Here is a 24777-nt window from a genome sequence, read left to right on the forward strand (position 1 = left end):
AGCATCTTAAACAGAAATATGTAACCATTTTGGCCAGGAACCAAACCAAACCAAACCCTCCCTGGCCCCAGCCCATCCATTTAACCAGACTAAGCCAAGCCTTTTCATGGTGCCCCTGAGCTGGGCACTGTTGGCCTTTCCAGACTGGCCACTCCAGGAATAAGGCAGAGCATTGCCTCACACACATGGGAGGCTACTTCCAGCACACCATTTATAGAGCAACCGACCTTTATTTTAGACATAGCTTAAGTAAAGTAACATGCAAAGAAACACGTGAGTAAGAGTCTCATCTGCCTCGGGCTCCTGCAAATCCTTTTCTTTTCCTCCCTTGTAGCACAATGCAATGGATGCCCGTTATTCATCCCTGTAAAGCACAGCGTGTACATCCACGCCGTCTGTCCTTTGGCTGGAGCTGTGTTTGCAGATTTCCCGTGGGAAAGGAGGTGCTTCACTTCTGAAGAAAAAAACCAGGGCATTGGCATGGGCCACGGGGATGCTGGTGGGGACCAGCCACCTGCACTGAAGGGTTTTGCAGGACCTGGCTGGGAGGCGAGCAGCAAAATCACCTGCAACTTGCCATGATGCAAGTGTGCTTTGTGCCCAGAGGAGCACGTCTCCACAACAATCCTGGTGCACAACAACTCCTCTTCCGCAGCATCTTTCCTCCTGCCGTATGTCTGACCTTCTCTCTCCCCTGTCTTCACACACCCTCCGTATTATGTGCCTGGCCAGATTCCTAGGGGTGAGCCTCGAATTTGGAGTAAGTACAAAAACTCTTGAACGACAGACAAAATCTGTATTAAGTCAACTAGAATCAGGGGTCTGATACTTGCTGAGAGTATTTCATAAATCGTAGGCGTTCTGTATCTCATGCATGTTCGAACAACTCAAGATGAAATATGGTCTTAACTTAACAGCAAGGGAGACCTCAGTCTTCAAAAACTGCGAGGAACACAATTTAATACGAACCTTCTTATATTAAACAGGATTATCTTTAAAAAGCACTGTTACGTATTTACTAGTTTACCATGAACAAACGCTTTTTTAGGGTTTTTTTTGTGTGAAGTTACCATATTCTTTTATAAAACTGACTCAAGTCATTTGCCCTGTCTTTGGAAATGTGCATATATTTCAGAAGAGGTTCTGAATGTCTTCCTCATTAAAAAAAAGGCATGGAGGGACACCAAGCAATGCCCCCTGCACCGCTCACGGTCGGTGGCCCAGCAGCAGCAGCAGGACCAGGGTGACGGCAGCAGCAGGGCTGGGGCGGGGGGCTGCACTCCCGGGGTCGCTGCTGGGGACCGCAGCACCTTCTTTGCTTTGCTGGTTCAGAAGCTGCTTGTTTGCAGAGGTGTCATCCATATCCAGGTCATAGGCCAGTTCTGAAAGCAGAAAGAGGGAGGTGGTTAGTGACAGGCGGTGCGTGCCGGCATCCTGACGCACGGCACATCCAGCCCCCACCAGCACCGGGATCCCCGGGGCAGCCCGTGCCAGCAGCTGGGTCCGAGTGAGGTCGAAGAAATCATGGCAGGGGTGGATGGGCTGGAAGAGCTTAGCAAACATCTTAGTCCTGCACCCAGCCCTGGTCCCAGAGAGCCTCCCCATACGCTATGCTTGGAAAGACCAAAAAATCACAACTATAAGGTGCCCCAGTAAGAAAACAGAAGAGAGAAGGGGATCTGGCTTACTGGAGAGCTACTCCCAAAGAAAATCAACTGAGCTTTGGAGTGGGTGTTTAGCAATGCAAATCATGCCTGTTCCCCAGACACCGCTAGGATGCGTGCAGGAGGAAATCCAGGTGAGCACAAATAGTTCCCCTGAACCCAGAGCCAGCACAAGGCCTTGCTCACCAAATACCTCCCAGCTGGAGGACCCGAGGAGCTCTGCATTTCTGGAGTCTTACGTAAGTGTGTGCCAAATATGCTCCTTACAGCGCTTACAACACATCCATCCCACCCCCTGTCCACCTCATCAAAGTGCTGGAAAGCGAGGAATGTGAATGGATCATCCACCCCGGGCATGCTGGTGTTGCAACATGGCGACTTTGAGATGATGCACATGGGAGCTCCAATGCAAGAAAATGCCCAGGATAAACATTTTATAGTCCTGGCAGAGGAGCATGACATTAACGGGGAAAAAGCTTGTGGCAACCCATCACTGGCTGCAAAGGACCTGCTGAGCAGTCACAGTCACCCTTGTCTCCCTGGGACGCAGAGGAATAAAAAACGTCAAAATAGACAATGTGGAAAGGCAAGAAACCAGCAATTCTCAGGACCAAGATCAAAAAGGAAATGGTGTTTTAAAATGTCACTAGCCAGATCCACCTGAGGAGTTTGTACCTGTCAAGCATCTGGACTGAGAGGGTGCACCCATGCTTGACTCAAGGCAATGGGTCCCTCACTCCCCTTCTCGTGCTGCTGCCGTCTCCTTCTGGGGTCCAGATTTCTTGCCCGGATGAGAATCAGTCAAGCCTTTTTGCCTTATCCCCAAAGCCTGGCCGTTGGCAGTGGAGGAAGCTGGTGGTTTCCATCAGAAGAGACCCTGGCTCAAGCCTTTCACAAGCCCTCGTGGATCACCAGCATACTGACGGGTTTGGATCATCCCACCCCACCCACCTCTGAGAAAAAAATCCAAGAGGCTGAATAAACACTCTAGCTAAAAAGCGCCGCATCAATCCAATAAGCACCACTGCCAAGGCAAACAGGCAATATTTCTTAATCAAAAATACCCAAACACTGCAAAACAAAAGCATAACAATGTTAGCGTGACAAGTGAGTCAGCCCAGGCCATCAGAGAGGGTCAGAAACGGCTGAAAGGGAGCAGATATCCACACACACAAAGGGCCAGGTGCAAGCAAAACCCGCTTGGTAAACGCTGACTTCTCCGAGAGATTCCCACAGATATTGAGATTGCTCTTCTGCACAATTTTCCTGCTTTTCTTCTTAAGAGTACAGATACGCTCCTGTCCTCCGGAGCTGCACACCCACAGGCAGAGCAGGAAAAGGTGCCACCCTGAAAGGGATGCTCCGGGAGGCCACCTCTGCCCATCTTGTGCTGCTTTCCAAGCACAGAAAGAAAAAGTCCCTCTGGCACAAGGGATGCTCAGGCTTTGGGGCGGTTTGGGAGCAGCCTGGCTGCACCATCCTATTTTCCCAAGCTCATTTCTGCAGAATAAGTGAAGGGATTTTGAGTTAATAAAATCACAGCAGATTATTTCGCAGTTGGTTGTTTTACAGGAGAGTCCTCAGCTGGTACAACATCCGATCAGGGCAACGACGGCCTGCCCTGGTGTGTTTTGGAAGGTGTTTCCACACACTCCAAAGACTCCTAAAACCTAAAAGATGCCCCGTGGTGTCACAGTACCATCAGGCACCCGCATGCTTCCAGGCCAGTGATCTGCAGCCAACCAGCAGAGCTTTTGGGGCAGAATATTCTCTTATTGGACATCCTAGCAAAACTAAAAAAATCCACAGGAACTGAGTAACTACTCTTGCCTTCAGTTTAGAAAAGAAATTTGAAACAAAAGAGTGTTTCAGCAAGGTCCTTAACAGCACAAAGGGTTTTGACGTTCCCATTTAAAGTCTCATTCTGCGATGCTGTAATTTATGAGATGCGAGTTCCTGCACGGTTTGCAATGCAGCAGCTGAATCGTGTTGGAAATGTTCAGCCAAAGCATACCAAAAATGATCGTTTCAAACATCTTTTACATGGGAATTTTTTAAATTCTGATATTTCACCTGAACTTGAGTAAGGGTAATTTTTTAAATCATGTCATTTCACCCCAATGGGAATGGCAATTCTCTCATTCATCCTCTTTGACCAAATTAAAGAGAAGGGAACAGAAACCCTCTTGTCATCAGAGATTTGAGAGCTATTTTCCTAGCCTTGTTTAACTGCTTCAGAAGTTTAGTGCTTGGGTGTGCTGTTTGTTTTTGCTGTTCCTTCCATTGTTTCCTTCTCTGGGCTTATTTGTGCCCAATTGTATTTTTAGGCTTGATGGATTTAACCATACATCTTTTATTTTGTATTAATGATGGATTTGTAACTCTTGCAAATCCCTTTTCCTTAACTTCTAATAACCTTTGGTACATCAGAGGAAAGGAAAATTAAAAGTATTAGCCTCTACCAGACCTGAGGCAGCTGATAACCAGGTCCAGGCAGTAACAATGTTAAAAATACATACTAACAATAACAGTAACAATAACAATAACATTAATAATAATAATAATTCAAATCCAGGTATCCAAATTAGCAAATGTTCCTAATGAGGTACTTCTTGAGAGGGCTTCATTACGGTTTCCAGCCTTCGTTACGATCCCTGGTTAGTCCAGGTCACCGCCACATCCTTGTACCTCCTGCTCCCACAGCCGCCGGGAGAGAAGGAGGCCCAGCACCAGGGATGGAGCTGCAGGACGGCTGGTGTAGTAACAGAAACTAACATCCCACATACGCCATTTTGGTCTCTTCCACCCAAAACTCTGCCTTTACTCTGCAAAACAACCGGAGAGAATCTGCTCCTCTGCCTCCCCGCTCCCCAGCCATCTTCTGCATTAAACATCTCCACTATCCCAGCTCTGATCACCCACTTAATTTGCAATAGTTTCAACTACAAAGTGGCCCTTTGGCCTGCAAAGGCTTTTTTGGGGGGAGGGGAAACTAGAAAAATCTGTTTCTGTTTATAGTCAGTTGGAGTCCAGAGGGTATTACCAACAATCTGCACTAATTATGTATTCAATCTTCACTCATTTTGGCCCCTCTTGTCCTCTGGGCTGCGGATTAGATAATCCCCTTAAAATAATAGTCAATCATTAGCTCTTTTTTTTTTTTTCCCCCCCCGCATGCAAGCTGAGCGTGCCGTGCCGTTTCCCGGAGTCCTTACGCAGCTGGTGAAAGGTCTCCAGCCGAACACAAGCTGGTCCCTCCGGAAGCATCTTTTGTAACAAAAGCCCCTCTAACACAAAGCTGCTGCGCTTTGCTCCCAGGATGGCAAAAGCTTCAATGGTCTCGCAGCGTGGATGACAAAACCTGCCGCCAGCTCTACAACACGCGCTTTCCGCATCCGCAAAATAAAGCGGCGGCATTTTTCCGTGGATTAGGACTAGAATTAGGCGTACTGACTCTGCACAAGCTTATTGGGCGGGAATCATTAAAAAACTCTTCTTACTGAACCACACTAGCGTTGGAGATGGCTACAAAAGACGGCTGAAGTGGGAGGAGATTGGTTTTGAGTTGGTATAATAAGTCCCACGGCAGCTGGCGCAGAAGAAGCCAGGCGGGTGAGTACTGGCACGCAGGCAGCCTTACGGCAGGCGTTTTTGTGCCAAAGTCACCGCTGCCTACTGAAACACCCCTTCTCACCCCTAAAAGGACAACACGGTCTTAAGCAAAGAACTCCTAGCAAATGCCACTCTGGCAAATGACCTCCAAGAGGACGGTGCCCGGCTCCCGCGGGCTGCCTCGGCTGCTGCCCAGAGCCCGGAGCCAAGGAATGTCATCTCACAGGCAGGCATCTGGGCTGCCCGCCTGCCAAGCCTGCCCCAGCAGATGGCCCCAGCGATGGACCTAATATAGTAACAGAGCCGTAATGGATGGCCATGCATGAAAACTGCTTCGCCACGTCACTTGATAGGTCTGCCGGTGCCCCGCGCAGCCGCAACGGGTGCGAAGGGCATCCCCCCCCGCCGCCACAGGCGAAACCATCGTGCCTAACGCAGCGTGTTCACCAAACGAGGCTGCCAAGTGGGCCAAAGCGCTTGCAGGGACATGGTGATGGCCCTTGTTTGCAGATGATGGAAACTCTGTGGTGTGAAGGGACTAGGGAATGGATCGTGACCATGTGTTTCCAATAAACGCAAAACACATCAAGTAGAAATGTCAGAGACAAGTAGGGCAGCTTGGCAAGGTCTTGCAGCTCTTGCGGTCAGTTGTGAACTGCATATGTCCTTCAGGACTGCTCTAGGAAAGCACATGCTACCATCACTAACAAGAATTACAGTCTCCAGGGTGTGTTGCTTTATTTAACTTTTTAAAGCAGCAAGCCTTATCCGTGTGGGGAACAAGTTGTCACTAGATGCAGTAGACTCTGTCTATCTCTAAAGCAAGACTGGATTTCTTTAAGGGAGAGACATTTGAGTCAAACCCAAGCTGTTGACTCATTACAAGGCAAAGCGTAAGAGCCTGCGATTCCACAGACCAGACTGCCTGACCCTGGCTCCCAACTCTCTCCATCTTTACAGCGCCAACCACTTCACTCTCACAGGTGTTTGCACCTGAAATCTAGAAGAACAGTCCAATTTCATCCCAAACTCTTCCTGTTGGAATACCAAAAGCTCTACTCATCTCAGCCTCTAGTTACCTGCCTTTCTCATGCAAACAGCTCATACTACAAACACACCTCTGTCTCCACAAAGCAACACCTGAACCCATCCGTGGAGTTACACGGCACGCGTGGCCACGACTGCACAGATACAGCCGGGATCCCCAACCCTCTGCTTCTCCAAAACACCTTAAACTCTTCCAAACACCTAGCCAAGCATGGTTTCATCTCACCAGGGAGGTTTTGCCTTCTGGCTTATTACCACTAAAATCCTGGAGCACCAACAGGTTTGCCAGTTGTCTTCTTGCACAACGAGCTGCAACAGCCCAGCCATAGGTGCGGCTGCGCCGGCATGTAATTAAAGCGCTGAGCCGGGGCTGGCTGCGGTGCTTGTGTTGGCACGGTTGCAAGATCACCAAGATGGATGTGCAGCATGTGCATGGTCTTGTGCCTCTGCTTTTCCACCTCCTCCGCAGCAATTTAGGAGGCGCGGTTCTTGGCAATATGGATTTGGAAAAAAAAGAAGACAAAATCCAACTCGACACCATCTTGCTGCCGTCGGCAACGTGGCCGGGAAAGACTGGCACGGCTCAGCAACGAGTGGTAAAACTGACTTCCTGGGCAGAAACCCAAGGCAATTGGGTTTGGGATTGCTGATTTGCAAACCAAGACTTTTCCCCCGCTCGCCTCTTCGACACATCCCAGCTGCCGGTGTGCCACTGATGGCCTGCAGCCTGCAGCGGGTGTTTGCGAACGACCTGAAGACCGCAGGCACAACCACAAAACCAGCACCGATTTGGGGTAAGTTCTCCCAGGATTAAAGCAATCTGGAGGGCAACAACCAGGTTGATTTGGGGGCACCAAGTCATCCAGCACAGAGAGGTGAGGAAGCTCCAGCTCAGCCCCATGCGAGGGGTGCAACCAGCTGCTGCTCAGGGTACACAAGGCAATCAGCCATGAGCTCTGCGAGGCAGCCGGTACACACACCCTGGCTCCCCAACCTCCACCACTACCAGAAAAGTCTCATCCATGGATGTCTTCAAGCTTTTGATGGGGCAAAGGCATAAAACACCCCCCAAAACCCAACACATTACATGGAACGGGCAGAGGGGCTGCACCATGACCCCAATTCAAGTGACTACTCCACTCCACCTTGGCCAGAGGCTGGTGGCAAGGAAGGGCTATCATTTATGACCTGGGCCTATGTTTACTTTGAAAATGTACTTACTAAATTCCTCTTTGCTCCTTGGTGTGCTCTAGATTTACCCCGAAGAGAATGTGGCGTCTGCAATTGCATTAATCATTTTCCCTTTGGCAGCAAGTGAAAGAATTTCTGAACTGTACTCACAGAGCGGAGCCACAAAAACGTGTTTAGCAAAATGCACTCATGTAATCTATTAAAAATTAACAAATCTCATTAGCATTATTAACTGGAAGTGCCAGAGTCCTTGTACTCCGATGATGAAGCAGCATGCCCCAGTCTGATATCCAGCTGTACTGTCCAGAAAAAGAGCTGCTACCTAAAGGAACTTAGGAGAGAAGAACTAAAAAATAGGGGGCTAACATGGACAGCGAAAAGCGTCTCCAAAGGCAGGAGACAAAAAAGAAAAAGAGGAAAAGCTGGAAACAGAAGAGTATGAATGGAAGTGAAGTGATTTATGAGGCAGCAATACAGGACTGGGTCAAGCAGTGGTCCTGCAGATCCCCCATGTACCTCAGCCCACCCAGATGTGGAGTCGCCCTCTCCTTCTTTGGGGACCTTCAAGATCTAAACCCACAAAGCGATCCCTTCTGATCACTCTGTTGTCATCTGAGACATCTCAGGACAGTCTCGATTTTGGGAGGTAACGTTCCCAGTGATAGCAGAGCAAAATGAAATGCTTCCTATTTCCTCTAATGACTGAAACCAACACCATCACATCAAACTTAAATTTTCTCCTTCATCTTTGCTCCCCCAAAAACTCTTTGGACATGACCGGGGCAGGCAGCTCTTGCTTGCTACCTCCTACCCTTCAACTGTCCAAGCTCAGGACATTTAGTGACGTTCATGTACCAGCAAGACCCACCAAGATGCAGTCCTATGGGGAACGGCAATGGTCCCTGCCTTCCAGATGCCAGCTGCTAAAAGCAGCCCTCAAGGCAGAAGGATATTTCTCAATGCTTGATTAGAAAAGTCATGGCGGTGTTACGGCACCCAGGAACATCTGACGTTTTCCTTTGTGACTCACTGCGTGCAGAAACCAGACTTGAACAGGGCCCAGGCCATGGAGACCGGGGTTTGTGGCATTTGTGCTCCAACTAGGCAACCAGGAACGTGCCTCTTCAATCAGAAGGGACCGGGACTTTGTGCAATGTCTATGCTCAGTCAACAATCCCTGGACATCCATCATTGCCTTAGGCTTGTAAGGAGAAGAAAAATCAAAGGCAGCGGGTGTTTTGCTCCTTGAGCACACATGTAAGGAAAGTGCCTCAGCAGCGCTCCCAGCCTGGGGATCAAACTGACAGAGACTCCACCAGGCTAAAACTCCTCACACCAAGGAAAATATCTGGAGCGAGATTTTGGGTCATAACCCAAGAATTTGCGTTGGGCACGGACATACCTGCTCAGCCCCCCACAGGTAGAGCCGGCAGGTAGGCTCAGGCATGGTGGTACACAGACATCTGCTCAACCTGCCTCCGCTCCTGGAGAAACTCCCTGAGGTTTTGTGCTCTTACACTGCCTGGGATCACCGGCGTGGATGGAGAGCAAGCTCCCCCTGCCCGTGCCGGGGGAATGTTTGCACAGAGCATGGGTTGAGGTGAGAGAGCAGCCAAAGGAAGGGAGCGGAGAGGCTACTGCACCACCTGGCTTCTTTAATTATGTTAAGCTGCTAAAATAAATAAATAAATAAATACATACATACATACATAAAACCCTGGCCCTGCATTAAAACATTAAAGTCACTTCAGCCTATAAAAATGGGGTAACGCAGGAGGTCCTGGGAAACATCACCGTACCTGACTTTCCCACTTTATATAGAAAAAGAAGGGTTGAGTTCATGGGCTGGAACTTTTTAACAGCTTCAGGTCATGTTCCCTGCACTGGAAGGAGCCCCGGGAACAGCCGCTGTAGTCTAAAACCAGGACCTGGCTTTGCAGTGCCTTCTGCATCGCTGCAGAGAGAGACCCAAATTAAACCCAGCTGCTTATCAGCTGCATGTAACATCTGACACAAAACCAAGGCTGATTCCTCCTCCCTGCCTCCCTCCCAGACAGACAGCAAACCCTGGTCCCAAAGCACCGGTGGAACCACTGAAAGCTGGAGCTGGATGGTGGTGGCAGCTCCGATGGGAAACTCGGCATCATCCCAGTTGAGTGCCAGGACACCACGGCTGCGGTCCTTGGGCTGTGCTGGATCCATCTCATCCCACTTGCTCTTTCCTGGGGGCCAAAGGCTTGGGGAACCACAGCTGGGACCTCATCAAACCAGTGCTTGCAGCTGGGACCATGGTGGAGCTCAAGGAGACCACCTTGGCTGTCCCTACCCCAGGAGAAGGGAGCAAGGGAGGGAGGGGATCAGCCCTGGGCTCCTGCCCGGCACCTCCCCAGGTCAGCCTGTACATGCAGCCATGGAAAATACTGGGAACAGGGATGCACAGCTCACGTGGGAGCATCCAAATTGCTCTGGGGACACTCCATTGGCACAGTGAGCAGTGAAACAAGGAGGCGACAACGCAAGAGGGCTCCGAGATCCAAGTCCACGAATGTGTCCCCCTCCATCCTATCTGTAGCACTCACGGCTCACTCTCAGGAATGTCACAATCATGGTGGAAAATCAAAATAAAAAGGCTATGTAATCCAGTTTGTAAATCCCTTGAAAAATACAAAATCCTCTCTAAAACGGATTACGGAGATTAGAGATAAGAGTTTCCTGGAAATCAAGAATTGCATTTCAGCCTCCCTCCTCTCCCACCCTCCCAGAAAAAAGAGACGGGCTTATGCCCTGCACCACCTCACCACACTCCTCCCCGGCCATCACCCCGGCCTCGGGGAGCAACAGCAGCTCCCTCCAGCCCCTGAAAACGGCACAGCTGTTTCTACCTGATTTTGCCCTAAGCACTATTTTGGGGCACTATCTGCTGCATGTACCTGAGCCTATGGGCAACATGCACCAGTGGTAGGAAATCTGCCTGCATCAGGGAGAGGAGATGCCTGCCAACCTCCTGCAAGCTTTTTGGTCCATTCCTTTTCCAAACGGGCTCTGCGGGACCATGCAATGTGCTGCTGTGGTTTTGCGAGCTGCAGGAGTTGCACCCAACCCCGTGGGCGCCCAGCACAAAAAAAATCCTCTTAAATCAGGGTGGTCTTCCGAAAATCAAAATGTTTCACTTGTCTGTGCCAATGGTGACAATGTTATCAATGGGAGAAAGGTCAAACGCTCATGTGCCGATGATATCAAAACGTTTAGCAGCCATGCCATTATTATTATGATAGATTAAAATCAGCATTTCGTTTAATATTTTGACTCAAGTATCCACAATGAATGGTGGCAGGACAATTTTCTGTTGGGAATTTTTATTTTGTGGGAGTTTTTGTGCTCTCATTCTTATTTGGAACAACAACAACAAAAAAAAGGATTGCAATATTAGCATTCCTGGCAGAGCACACATTCGAGTTCCTGACCTGTTATTGCTCAAGGACTTCTGCAGCTGCAGATGCCTGTTTGGAGCTACAGTTAGGTCACTTTGAATGATGCTCATAGAATAAGGATCAAAACACTTACAGCTTGATCAAAAGGACATTTTATGAACATTGCAGCCTGAGTTAAGTGCTGATGTGAATATTTACGTTCGCCCTTACATTAGCTCAGCTCTGTTCTAACAAAATTAACACCCTTTTAAATAATGCATTCAATTTTATTTTTTTTCATGTTTTTGTGCCTTATGGCTTTGAAAACATATCTTCAGAACCTTTCCATCACTCTAGGAACATCTATTTGTGTTGGATCTGGAAATCAATTTATCCACAGGAATAAGGGCAGGGGTGTGTGCTGGTTTGTATCGTTGCTCCACCTGCTCTAGCCTGAATTTACCCACCAAAGGTTGGGGTTTTTTTCCCCCACAAAAGAGGGTAACACAGTCAGACTCTTTCTTTTCCCAGTAGGAATTACTACCTGTAAATAAACAACTAAAAACAGAACTACAAGCACCAGCAGCTTCAATGCTCCTTTGAAAAGAGACAACAGAAAAAACAAAGCAGGGAAAAATCCAGTCTCTTTTCTGCATTTTACTTGCACATTAGAGGCAAAATGAACTTACCAGTCCAGGACAGGGGACGTCTTATTGGCGCAATACAGCCGGTTAACTGTTCTTTAGAGATATTCATCTCAAAAGCCAGAACAGAAAGAGCATTTTCCCCCCTTTTATTTATTTATCTTTTTTTGTGCCAACTCACCTTAGCTGAAAAGCACATTGAGATTGTAATTATGGGAAGGCCTCATCTAGTAGATTTGTAAACTCAGCTATCGGCTTGAATTACTGGAATTAGCAAGGCTAATTTAATGTCACTGTTCAAAATAGCTCAGATTTGGAATTTCTTAATGGCCTTAGGAGAAGGAGTCTTTATGCATACTGCAATCTAGGCTTCATTCTTAGACTAAATTCCTTCTCATAGATTTTGTGAATGCCCTGTTTTGTAGCCAACACAAACTCTGTCCAGTAAAATAATGTAAGGACTCAGAATGAAAAGAGATTAGCTGTTCCCTGCTCCTGTTATTTTAAAGCAGGAATAACTTTGGCTTCTACTGATTCATAGACAAAGCTTGAAATGCAAAGCATGCTCAACTCCAGATTCAGCATGAAAAGGACCTTAAAATATTCCCGAGTGCAAGTAATGGACTTATTAGAGGGATGAAAAGAGGCACTTTTCACAGAATCCCAAGCTCTTTAGTCCTGTCATATCGATAATCTTGCTGCAGAATTTAATTCTATTTACATTTCTTTCCCTTCCAAATATCCTGCCTGACTCCTATGAAATACAACATTTACGCTTTTAAAGCGTTAATTTATTTCTGTTAATGCTCGGTGGCAAGTGGTGTAAAATGTCTGCAGATCACCCAGAGCGTGAGCGGGTGCGATGGCATCAGGACGGCGTGTGACAGGGAACAATTCTGTATGACATGCAGTTTTACACCTCACAATTGATAAACGAGGACATAATTTTAAAGACTTGGTTAAAAGCATCGTCTTTAAATAATGACAGTTGATTGTGCTGAAACTCAACGTACCTGCAATCTGTTCTCCTGTCCTTTATGTTTAACACCCACAAAAACATTGTGACAGTGAGAAAAAAAGTTTTATAGATATCAGGAAAGAAATTTGCCTGGCTGTCCTTAAGCTACCAAAATATATCAATTTTTTTTTTTTTTTACCCAGTTGGCTTAGTCTTTGCAGGATGGTTTAATCTAAAACAGGCAGTAAGCAACTAGTGGTGATTTTCTCTCTTTGAAGAAATGGCTGAAAAACAAAGGTATTTCAGGAACAAATTACAAAAGCCTGTGTAGAAACACCAGGAAAGCAGATAGAGATGTCCCCTCTTTAAGGAGAGAGGGGAAGGTTTTTTCTCTGCTCGGGTCCATGTCCCCAGGACAATTTGCACCGGTTGGGGAGTGTCGTAGCATAGAGGGGATAGAAGATGTGTTGGGCTACATCTGCCCATGGCCCTCCCTGAGACAGCACCAGCAGAGACCAAAAGACCCCAAAACACTGCAATACAACGAGCAGCCATCCTGGGATGGCCGTGAATGGCACGTGGTACCGGCCAGTGATGATTTTCACAGAGCTGACCCGACCGTGCGGTTTTGCTCTTGAAAGGCAAAGCACAGCGACTGCACGCTGCCTTTCACCCAAGGGTCTCAAAGCACGCCACAGGCATTAATTACACCCTCTGCTTTGCAGAGATTAATTAAGCACTGAAGCCTCACAGTCCCCAGGAGCCAAGCGCAAGCCTCCATTCACTAATGGCTAAAACCAAGCCAAGGTTGCAAGGAGGCTTCACGAGCACTGATGGGTGAGCAGGGAAAAGCACCTCTGAGTGCCCCGAGTCACTCTGCAGCGCTGGCCTCCTCCTCCTGGGATGCTTTTAATTCCTCCACACATGTCCCAGCAAGTGCCCCTGTGAAGGCAGCCGTTCAAGGTTTTGCTCTGAAAACACTCTTTATGGCAAGGCACAGAAACCAGACACACCGGGGAGCAGGGAGGGCGAGGAGCAGTCCCGTCCCACAGCCACCCTTCAGTGCATCCGCTCAGCCCCTATTTCTAAGGACACCTCAAGAGGGCTCCGACATTAGCAGTCATTTTCCTAATGATGAACTTGACAGCCCTGATGAGACATCCCACATCCATGCGCCAAGAAGAAACAGAAGCTCCTCAAATCATCCCTGTTGCTTCCTCATGTGCCACTGGCTGCCAGGCTGCTGCGTCACCCCTTGCCGGGTAGGACAGGCTGCAGCAGACGACCAGGCTGCCTTTTTCTGCCCATCATCCCAACCCCTCCAGCCGTGAGAGGCAGCCCCCGGCAGGTCTGCCAGCAGAGCCATGGGAAGGCACCATGGGAAGCAACGATGGATTTAGACAAGCAGCCTGCTGACTGACAAAAATCCACTGTCACTGTTTCTTTAGAATCATAGAATCGTTTATGTTGGAAAAGACCTTTAAGATCATCGAGTCCAACCGCCAAATTAGCAACAAATGCCTGGATGAAATAGGTGACAAGTGCATTAAAAAAAAATATGATATCTGTGCAGCGGAGAGCTGGAAGGCAAAGGGGGATTGCCAGCCCCTGCAGCTAACAAAAAGTGGTGGCTGTGCTGCAGCTGCAGCCTGGGAAATCCATTAAGACCACATGGGGTGTCAAATTGTATGTAACATGAGTGCCGGGCTTGCAGGCACTGTGTGACAGCAGCCCCGCAATGGAGCCGGGCGGAAAGCAGGGCCGAAGAGACCGGACACGACAAAAGTTTCTCAGCACATGCCTGCCTTTGCCTCCCCAAAACTGGGAGGAGCAGGTGAACGGGCACAGCCCTGCACAGCCCCCTCGCGAGGAAATGCAGAGACACCGTGGGTTTGCACGGCCCCGGAAAGCCTGAGCTGCAGGTCGAGGCAGAGGCAAAGAAAGTATCCCTCCGTGCATCCCATCCTGCTGCGGGACACAGAGGGGGACATGCCCAGGGAGGGATCCCTTGGAGCAAGGCTTGCTATAGGAGCTGCAACTGTTCACTTTGCTTTAGAACCGGCTAGTTGAAATCCTGCAGCCAGCCAGTCCCCCAGTGTAGGTTTCAGTGGGATGGAAGTGATTTAGGAACCTCCAGGCAATCCCACACAGTGGTCCCGGTTACCCCGTGTCCTGCATAACAGGAGCTGGTTAAGTATTTTTACAGACAGGTTTCTGCTCCTTACTGTATGCAGCTGGGCAGGGTTAGTTTCACTGCTATTAGCAATCGAAATCACTCTCAAACCTCTTGCTTTCCAATCCAAGTACAGCAGTTCTTTTCATTCAACACGTAGAAATACCTCCATGCTATGTCCTTATGTTTGGATTTTATCTTTTTGTTGGTACACAGAACCATTTTTCTTTTTTTCACATTCTCTAATGAGTTCTGGTGGTAGGAAGTTGTTTGTAAATCACACAAGTATTTGTTTTACTGGAAACATCTGCTTTAACACATTTGTCTTGAAAAAACATTTTTTTTTAAACAAAGGTATTAAGCTGCAATGTAAATTGGGCACATCTGTTTATGAGTCACTGCAATAGCACTGCCTCCAATGCACCAGATCACACGGATCTCCAGGGGCCTGATCCAGCAGAAATTGGAAACTTACAGCTCGCTCTGCTCCCTTTTCCAGCACTACTCTTCCGAGAGTATTGCTGCCTGATTTAATAAGTTAAGGCCACTAAATAAGAAAGACATATTTAGCATCTGCTAATAGCATTAAGTGGCTGGCCCAGCAGACACTTAAGTATCAGCAAGATAATTCAGCTGGTGCCCAAGTCCACGGGCAGCCGAGGACCAAGTTGAGTGGAATTATTTGTGCACGGGGGACACTCTGGGAACTCCAGGCTGCACCAGAGCTACTTCTGCCCACGGTGCCGTACCACCCCTGCTGCCTTCAGCCGCTCAGTGCTGCCATTAAAAACATTTAGAGAAGCGAACTAGAGGGAAAGACAGCAGCTGAACCTCCAAGATCAAAACCTGGTTTTCATTCCCTGGAAATACCAGGGTCAACAGACCTGGGGCACTGGTCTGAGGTCCAGGAGAAACCATTTAGTTTTGTTTTCTGGAGTGGCTGGAGATCATCCCTCAATGCTTCTGGGGTAAATAAAGCAAATGGGAGGTGAGAAAGGGGAATCAAACCCAGCAAGGAGATGCCTGGAGAGGGCAGACTCAGGACCTCCACCCCCAGAAGAGCTGCAAGACCCAAACTGCCCTGGACACACGCACCCGACCCCACCAGGGCAAAGCTTTCTGACTGCCACCAAAGCCCACGGCCGGGCAGGAACATCCCACCGGAGCCCAGGAGTGGAATGCGGTGCGTGCAAAGCCTTTGCTCCCTGCACCCGGCCATAGTGGCTGCCCTGGCACAGCCCACCCGTCCGGGATGAACGCCTCCCCCAAAAACGCCAGGCTACCACTGTGATATTCCCCCCGCCCCCCAACCTGATACCTGCCACTGGCCCCACATTTGGAAAAATCGGTCCGCTGGCAAAAGCACCCCTGGACAGATGCAGCAGCTGTGGGGAGATGGCTGTGCGCAGCCGTGTGTTGGCTGCATGGTGCTGGGCACACCTTATAAAACCATAGAACGGTTTGGGTTGGAAGGGACGTTAAAGATCATCTAGTTCCGACCCCCCTGCCAAGGGCAGGGACACCTTCCACTAGACCAGGTTGCTCAAAGTCCCAGCCAGCCTGGCCATGAACACTGCCAGGGATGGGGCACCTCTGGGCAACCTGTTCCAGTCTCTCACCACCCTCACAGTAAAGAATTTCTTCCTAAAACCTAATCTAAATCTACCTTCTTTCAGTTTAAAACTGTTACCCCTCGTCCTATCACTACACTCCCTGTTAAAGTGTCCCTCCCCATCTTTCTTATAAGCCTCTTTTAGGTACTGGAAGGCTGCTCCAAGGTCTCCCTGGAGCCTTCTCTTCTCCAGGCTGAACAACCCCAACTCTCTCAGCCCATCCTCATACTGGAGGTGCTCCAGCCCCCGATCACCTTCAGGGCCCTCCTCTGGACCCTGACCCTCTTTTAGTCTTTGCAACGGCAGAAATAAAGCTACAAGTGCCAGGAAGGGAAATGGAAGGCGACAGCACATCAGATGGTCCCCGTCAACAGACACTGGAACACAAGCGGGGAAGTTTGCCCTTTGAGGGAAGGAGAGAGGAAAGCGTTTCGGGTATAAACGCATTCTTTCACATTCTCTGTGCTTGCCTTAGCAGATGATTTATGTGGACAAGAGAAGAGGAAGAGATACTGCAGGCTGTGTTCTGCGATGACTTTGGGGAGCACACAACTTTTTTTTTATTTAGTTTTTACTGGAATGATCTATACAGATCCAGAAGACTATGAGCAAATGTACTGAAGCTGCAAAGCAGCCGGCAGAGAGTTATCAGGGAGGCAGAGGATATTACTCAGACTCTGATAATAACCACCGGCTCCCACCTGCCAACTGCAGTCTGCCTAACACAAAAAAGTCTGAAAACAGGCTGCAGCAGATGTCTGCCTCCCCATGCAGGAAGACTGACTCCAGTATCCATGGGACACAAGCAACTCCAAAACAGCTTCGAGTCCAACAATTTTACAGAGACTCAAGACACTGAATTAAAACAGGAAGGAACGGGGGAAAAAAAAGGGAGAAAAAGGATGTGTATCACATTGCAGTTGTAATTTACATTTTAGAAATCCTGCCGGGACTCCTGCACTGGAGGTGACAGATGCCCTGGCAGTCTGTCCAGCTGCCAAACCTGACGCAGCCAGCGAGGTCCCACAGCAGCGAGCAGTACCTGCCACCACAATACATACGTCCTCACACATCATGGCATATAACCACCAAGGGAGCAGCCAGCCAAGGGACGCAGCAGCATCCCAGCACACAGCAGTGCGCAGGGTCCTTCAGCATCCAGCAAAGAGTCAGCCCCAAGGTGGTGCTTCGGGCACCAGCCCCCGGCTGCTCGGAGATGGGATACGCAGAAAGGAAGGAAGGAAGGTACAGGAAAGGAAAGGTGTTACTGGGTTTGCATCCAAAATCTGTGCTGGGCACAGACACAGCCTCCTGTGGGAGGGAAGGGCAGAGCATCATCCCAGGTCCCGTGGGAAGCAAGGAGCGAACAAAAAGCAGGAACAGACAGCAAGATGTTGTCAAGAGCCCCAAATATCATTGAAGACATTTTCTGAAACTACAGAAGCTGGTCAAAATGCCAGATTCCCATTCCCATAGAAAAGGGGAAACGTGCTACTGCTCCAAAGCAGAACAAAGGCAAAACACGTCCAAATTTTCTGTTGTTTAAAAAAAAAAAAAAAAAGGCAAGTTGACACACCACTCCAATGAAGTTCAATCAATTCATTTGGATTTCATTTTTTTCTGTGGTATAATTAAAAACATAATCTCAGGCAGACTTTTAGACAAGAAGCCGCTCTGGAGTGAAAGCTGACAGCATTACCTTGCAGTATGGGCAAGCAGGCTGTTGCTGCATTTCCCTGCTGCAGGAGCAGAGGAAAATGTTTCAATTTATTTCCAAAACAAAAAAATCCCATCCAAAACCCCAGCATGTTTCATTGCATCCCAGTTCCAGAAGAGAGGCATTTTCCAGCACAAAGTTTTCCCATCAGAAAGTTTCCAACCTGCCCTAAAAGCAACATGGGGAGAAATTAAATTTGGGGGTCAAGCCACTTTTGCCCCAAGTAAGATGCACCATAGACCCAGAAAAGCTGGCAAGTCCGGAGAACTTCAGAAGCACTTGCGCTGCCTGAAGTTTGTTGATATGGAAGAAAGCCATCTGGGCTCTCCTTAGAGCCGCAAAACCCCTGGGGCCGGGGATGGATGGCAAAGGCAGAGCGCAGCCACCGCGCGGGTAGGAGGACATCTCTCCTCCAGTTCACAGCTCATCCATCCCAGCCATGCGAAGGGTCGGGGATCTGCTGGGAATCGGGGGAGCCAGCGCTCGGATGGACACACCTGGTTCAGTTCATGTTACTCCTGGTGTCAGCCCCGGCAGATGCGCGCGCACGGGTCGGGACTAACGCACAACAGTCGGAGAGAGCTTCTGCCTGACGGATGATGAACCCCCGCTCCTGCAGCGCCCAGAGCGGTGCTGACTCAGTAAGCGGTCGTGTCCTGGTAATACACCGACCGATGAGTGATTTGCAGGCCAGACCCAAACGCGCTCTATTTTCATTCACAAAGCAAGGGGTGGGGAGAAGAGAAAAAGAAATGTGGATTAAAAATGCTGAGTCCTCAGAGATTTCTCTGGAGGAGCATCCTTCTCCCTGTTTCTGATATCTTTTTGGCAAGGACTAAAAAGACAGGCTGCTTCCTGGGCAGGTCTGTGTTTCCATCTGCTGGAGACCATCAACCACCAGTGCCAGGGCTCCAGGATCAGGCCCGTGCACGAATCCAGCACTGTATCTCCATTGATCTCATTTTGAGAGCTTCATCTTGGGCAATGCCTTTTCCTCCACCTGGGCTACAACCCATGACTTTCCAGGGAGCACTGCTGTTTGGAAAGATCCAGACGTCTTCCAGATATTTAACTCACAGCTTCATTTAGTCAGGCTTGATTAGTTCATAGATACATACACTTATATTTATGGAAAGATGTAAAAACTAATTTTCAAGAATGTGATGCTCCCGTCTGCAGCAAGTAGGAACCTGTCAGATCCCAGGTAAGGAGATTGCCGCTGTGTAGGCTCTCGCTCAACCACATCTAAGTAAACACCACGTCCCCAGAGCCTTCGGTTGCTGCCATAATGCGATGCTGCAACTTGCACTGCTAGGTCATTGCTCCAATATCCTATGTAAAAACAAACACATTTGTTCAAATTTGAAGAGGGGAACCGAGACATCAGGGGTTTTAAGGCAGTCTGGAGAATTTCAGCATTTCCCACCTTCTTCCCTTTAGGGCTGAAGAGTGGTCTGAAAGCTGTACTCAAAAGTTTTCCAGTAAGTGGTGGCTTCCATGGTCCCCCTGAAACATCATCTGTTCTCCTGGACACCTCCCTCAGGGCAAGATGATGGCCAGCAATGCAGCAGCCACAGCTGAGAGCCCAGGACCCTCTCCTAGACATTTTCAATGAGACAGGGCCACCTGGCCCAATGTTAATTGTGTCTCCAGTTATTCACATAGTTGTGTTTCCCCAAGACACTTTCTGGGCAGACACATGTCAAGCTCATCCCGAGCCAAGCTGTGTTTAATAGTCCTTGACGGACCTTAGTTCCATGAATTCGTCTTCTTGTGTCTTTGACTGCATGTAACCTTTGGGTGTCCCCACTGTGTGATGTTCCTCCTGTTCGATCCTTGCCGTTGCCCACAGCCAAATCCCCAGCACCATGGCGGTGTGCACCAAAGAATCCCAGTCTTGCTGAGCCCAGCCTTGTGTTCAGCTGGTGGCTGTGGTTTCTGAGCAGTACCACCGAGCAGTAGCTCAGCTATAGTGCTGTCCCGTGTCTGCTACCCTTCAGTAGTGCCCAGGTGGTCAAAGACACCTGAAGTATAAGCAGATATGACAAACTGCAGCACAATCCCAAGGACCAAGAGCTAATACGGGCACTCAGCACCCACCTGTCTATGCTCTGCATCAGGGCTAAAGACAACGCAGTGAGGTACGCCGATCCAGCAGCCCACAGAGAAGGGATCTCAACTGGACCAGCCTGTCCTGGACCACAGAGGAGTGGAAATGCTACCAGGAGAGAAGGCAGCCCTTCCCTCTGCAGTGCGCATCCCCCATTTTCTGAGACCAGCAGCCACAGCAGCCATGGGGCAAGAGAGGAACGGTCCAGCCCCGTGCCCAGAGGACCTCCCCATGATGTTTTACAGCTGAGTGCTGGCACACCAACACAAGTGCTGGGCACACGCATCGGCCAGCACGGCTGGGACACGCTCCAGGGCCAGCGTCCTTTCCCACAACACCGAGCAGGGCTGCGCCCTACAGCCTCGCTTATTACATCCCCGTAATCGCTCTTATCAGCTTACCTGCAGTAAGGCATTAGTAAAAGCCAAGCCACTCATGAAAGGGGCACCCTCTCCTACGTGAAAAGTCAATCAACACGTTATATTGTTATCAGGCTGGCAGACAAACCTCTCTTTGTATGACAAACTGCGCAGATAGGAAGCCCTGACTATCAGCGTAAGGTTATCTTGTCGGTCCATTAGCAAGTAGCACCTGGTCTGCTTCTGTCTGAAATATTTCTTTATTGTTGTCCCTTAAAAAGAAATCCAGTTAAACTATTTTGTCTCTCCACAACGAAAAACAGCACAAAAAGAAAAGCAAGTTTGTATCCGAGTCAGGAATTGTGTTTCCCAGCTTGGGAAGAATTCATGTGTTTTCAGCCACAGAAAAACAGATTCATCATCCTTTAAAGATAAGTATGACTATCACTATTGCAACTGGGCAGATTTTTGCATACTTGAAATTGTTTTGATGTGTTCAGTCATGTAAAATGCTGCACTTTGTAACAATTTAAAGATACATTAGCTCCCAAATTACACTGTTGAAAAGTATCTCCTTAGATGCTCTGGCATAACACAAACTTATTCAAACTTGCAATCCGACTGGAAGGTAAACCTCTTGCCAGCAGACTGGCATTATAAACATCTGGGACGGACAAGAAATCATAGATTTTCAAAGACTTTTGTGCATTGGTGCCTATAAGAGTAGAAATATCATCTCATCTGACCTTCAGTGTGTCTCCAACCCTTCAACCTCACCCAGTCACCTTACACTGAGCCCAAGAACCAGCCTCATCTGCACTGATGTGGGCTTCCAAAAGAAGAATTTAGGCCAACGTCTGCTCACATTGGGAATGTGATACATGTGATTTATGGATACGAGGATATCAGGGATTTACATGTCCTCTACTGATCTGGCTTTAAAAAAACTACTACATCATTCTTTGCTTTGGGTCAGAATGGACCGAGGCAGTGGAAGTCAGGTCCTAAAAATACCAGATATAAATTGCTCAGATGGACTTGGATCTGCAACCTGTAAAAGTAAAAAAAAAAAAATAAAAATTGAAGAAAAATTGAAACCAGAAAAATAGAAGCATGGGATTAATATATCCAGCTGATTTACTTGCTGATTTCATAGATGTTTTTGCATATATGTAGCTTTTCTCAAAGTGCAAACTTATTCTGAGAGATTAATTTCTAGTTCTTCAGTTGTGGCCTTACTGTTTCTTTGAAGGAAATCACAACACAAAAGTTACAAGAACCCTTCAAAATGTATACATTATGTGAGGCCTGGAAGAGTCACAGCAGCACAAACAGCCAGCTGAAGGATGCTATAAATGAACCCATGTCTGAAAGTCACCAATAATTTTCCCAGTCTGTCAATAAAAAAAAATCATTTTTGCTGACGTCAAAAGTGAATTAATGAACTTGCCACTCAATTAAGAGCTTCAGCCAACTGCTACGTGTGACTCCCTCTCCATCTTCTAGCTTGTGTTTGGACAGTGACAAAGAATTCTTGACTTCCAACCAAATCTTTGTTAAAAGGAGAAATTTCAACAAACACAAACACTTGAAATAGAAAAGCAATAATCAAGCTATTGCACTGTTTTAGTTGGTATGATTCCAGCTCTCCCATCAGGATAATCTAGCTGACATTTGGCCTTGTCATTTTCTTGCCCTGGGATAGGATGAATGTCTTGTAAAACAGTATGCTTCTGCTACCCTTGCTTCAGCCGAGCATTCAACAGCACCCTCTTTGGAAAAAAAAAAAAAAAAAAAAAAAGTTGCTGCTACAAAAATTATAGTTAAAAGTCCTAAAGCTTTTAGCAGAATAGAAAAAAACAGCAGAAGGACGCTGCGTCAAACCGACACGGCTCACCCCGCTGCGTGGGCCAAGGACAGGGCACCTCTGTGGAAGGCTGAGCGAAGACACGTACAATAAATATTGATATTGTACCCATGATATTTTTCAGCAGGACAATTCAAGCCTGCAGGCTGTACAGCGGGAAGGCACAACAGCCACGTGACCCCACGCTGTCAGCAAAATCCACACAGATAGGGACATTTTCCACCTGCAGAAGGAGTATTTTAAAAGTCAATCAGGTATTTGAAAACGGCAGACAGATGAACATCCCAAGACCCAGCACTAAATGGAGCAGAGCAGTATCAGCAGATACGAGCTGCTCAGATGCGGGCACCCTGAAGGCATTTGCAGAGAAGCGATCACCATAATAAAGGATGGGAAGACACGATCTTGTAAATATTTTAACTACTGTTGGTCTGTCTCCCAGCACATGCACGGAGCGAGCACCGGCAGACTCTGATCGCTCCTCCCAGGTTGGGAGCGTCCACTTTTCCAGCACGAATACTCACTTCTAAGGAAACTTTCCTGCAGGATTGGGCTGCAGAAACCAGGAGGGCTGTACCCAAAGCGACCCTGCCTGGCCTGCCATTCACAGCCGCTGCCTCGGCAGAGAAACCCACCCGTACCCATTTGCTCCCCATGAAAAAACAATTCACGTGTCATTGGAGCAGCAGCATCTCCAGTTCCCTGCCACAGCGGCGGGAGTGGAAGGAGCTCGGATTGATGGCACCTCCAGAAATAAACCTGGGAGAAAATGGGGTGACAAGAGGAAGGTGACCAAAGGCTGAGCTGTAGGAATGGCATCTCAGCACTGAGACCTCTAAAATGTGGAATGGTTTACTGGGACATTTGGAGATGTTTAAAAGCAGAATAGGATGAGAGCTGCAACTCACGGGGGTTCAGAGCAGCTTCCAAAAACGCAGTGAGAGGCAGAAAACACAGGGGTCCTGCTCCGTGCCCATGCAGGGCATGGCCACACGAACACGGCAGCCCCTTCTCTCTGGGAAGGTGGCTGCCGGAGACATCACCTGCTCTGCGACGTGCCTACATTCCTGTTTGGAAGCAACAACGCCTTTGTAGCATGTATGAAGGGGTTACCAACAAATGGCTTTTCCACCCAAGAAGAGACCATGCTTGGCCAGTCCAGAGGCGATGTTCAAGCCTGCAATTTGATGGGAGCACTCAAAAGAACCCTGCCGAGAGGATAAATCAGTGGAAAAGCAAGCCAGAAGCTATTAAAGAGTTACAGATCTGGGTAAATCAAGGGACACACTGTGCTGATCTTGACTTTCATCCAGTGCCTGGGTACAGCGCGGATTGCTGGAAACCCACCCAGAGGACCAGCCCACCCGGCCGGTCTGGCAGCACGTGGCGGCAGCCGGAGCAGCAAACGGGCAGGGTGCAGGAAAATTCGCGGCTTCCCCAAGGGCTCGAACTACAAACTCCCTCTCCCCTTTAGAAATAACCAAGGGAGAACAGAAAGGCAAAACTAAGTGCAGGTTATGCAGCAGGAACAGCCAGGCAGGGGAGCTGTTTTACACACACAAACTTGCAGAGCCATCTTTATATATCTTTATTGCACACATCTATCCTTACATATCTCATGGGATGAGGCCAACTTCCCTTCCCAGGACAAACTATTTCTATTTAATTCTGCCAAATCCATCTGTTCCCAAGACAACTTTTGTTACTGCCTAACACAGATATTTTGGAAGGGTAAATCTTCCCCCCTTGTCCTCCCCCCTCCCTGGTTACTGGATTGCTCAGAACATTCCCTGGGTGATGCTCCAGCCCCTTAAAAGGGATTTTTTCCTCCCAGCAAAGCTTGTGAGATGCCCAGGGGCACAGCATCCCTGTACAGGTGAGCTAGACCACACCACCTTTGCAAACCCCCCAAAAAGCCTGCACCTCCTCTCCCCCAGCGCCTGCTAAAGCCGCCCGCCCGGCGCAGGAGCCTCTCCAGCACCCATGTTTTATTTTCAGGCTTCCTGGCAACGAGCTTGTCGGTTATAAGTGGCATCTCGAGTGAGAACGCCGGAGGTGAGCTAATTAGTGGGTGGCTGTCTGGAGCGGCAGTGAAGCGCCAGCCACCCCAGGCTCTGTTTGCTTTGGGTGCCTGATGCAGGACGGCCGATCCCAGCGGGGTGTGAGCACATGTTTGTGTCGTAGAGCCTGGAAGACATTTGCACTGGCTCGTAATTTGGGGGAAAATACTATAATTTATTCGCAGGCATGATTTGCCATTGGTGTGGCATAAATATATGTGTGTGTATGTACGCAGCTCTATTTTTAGAGCTGCACGGCCAGGGTGCCGGCTCCACGGTTACTCCATTGACAAACAGGATGCGCTCGTCTCTGAGCTGGGAGGTTTTCAGTCCTCCCCCTTATTGTAAACAT

The 24777-nt window shown here is 48.6% G+C and overlaps 1 protein-coding gene across 2 annotated transcripts in view; it reads right to left on the reverse strand.

Moving 5' to 3' along the window:
* Positions 1-210: 210 nt before the first annotated feature.
* GPC3 (glypican 3) overlaps positions 211-24777 on the reverse strand; it is a 154178-nt gene continuing 129611 nt past the window's right edge. For both annotated transcript variants that reach the window (XM_069811408.1, XM_069811409.1), the window contains one exon: positions 211-1382. In XM_069811408.1, the coding sequence (XP_069667509.1) occupies positions 1207-1382 (176 nt within the window). In that variant the 3' untranslated portion in view covers positions 211-1206. The remainder of the gene's footprint in view (positions 1383-24777) is intronic.

This window comes from Haliaeetus albicilla, chromosome 23 (assembly GCF_947461875.1).
Source record: "Haliaeetus albicilla chromosome 23, bHalAlb1.1, whole genome shotgun sequence".
Taxonomy (NCBI): Eukaryota; Metazoa; Chordata; class Aves; order Accipitriformes; family Accipitridae; genus Haliaeetus; species Haliaeetus albicilla.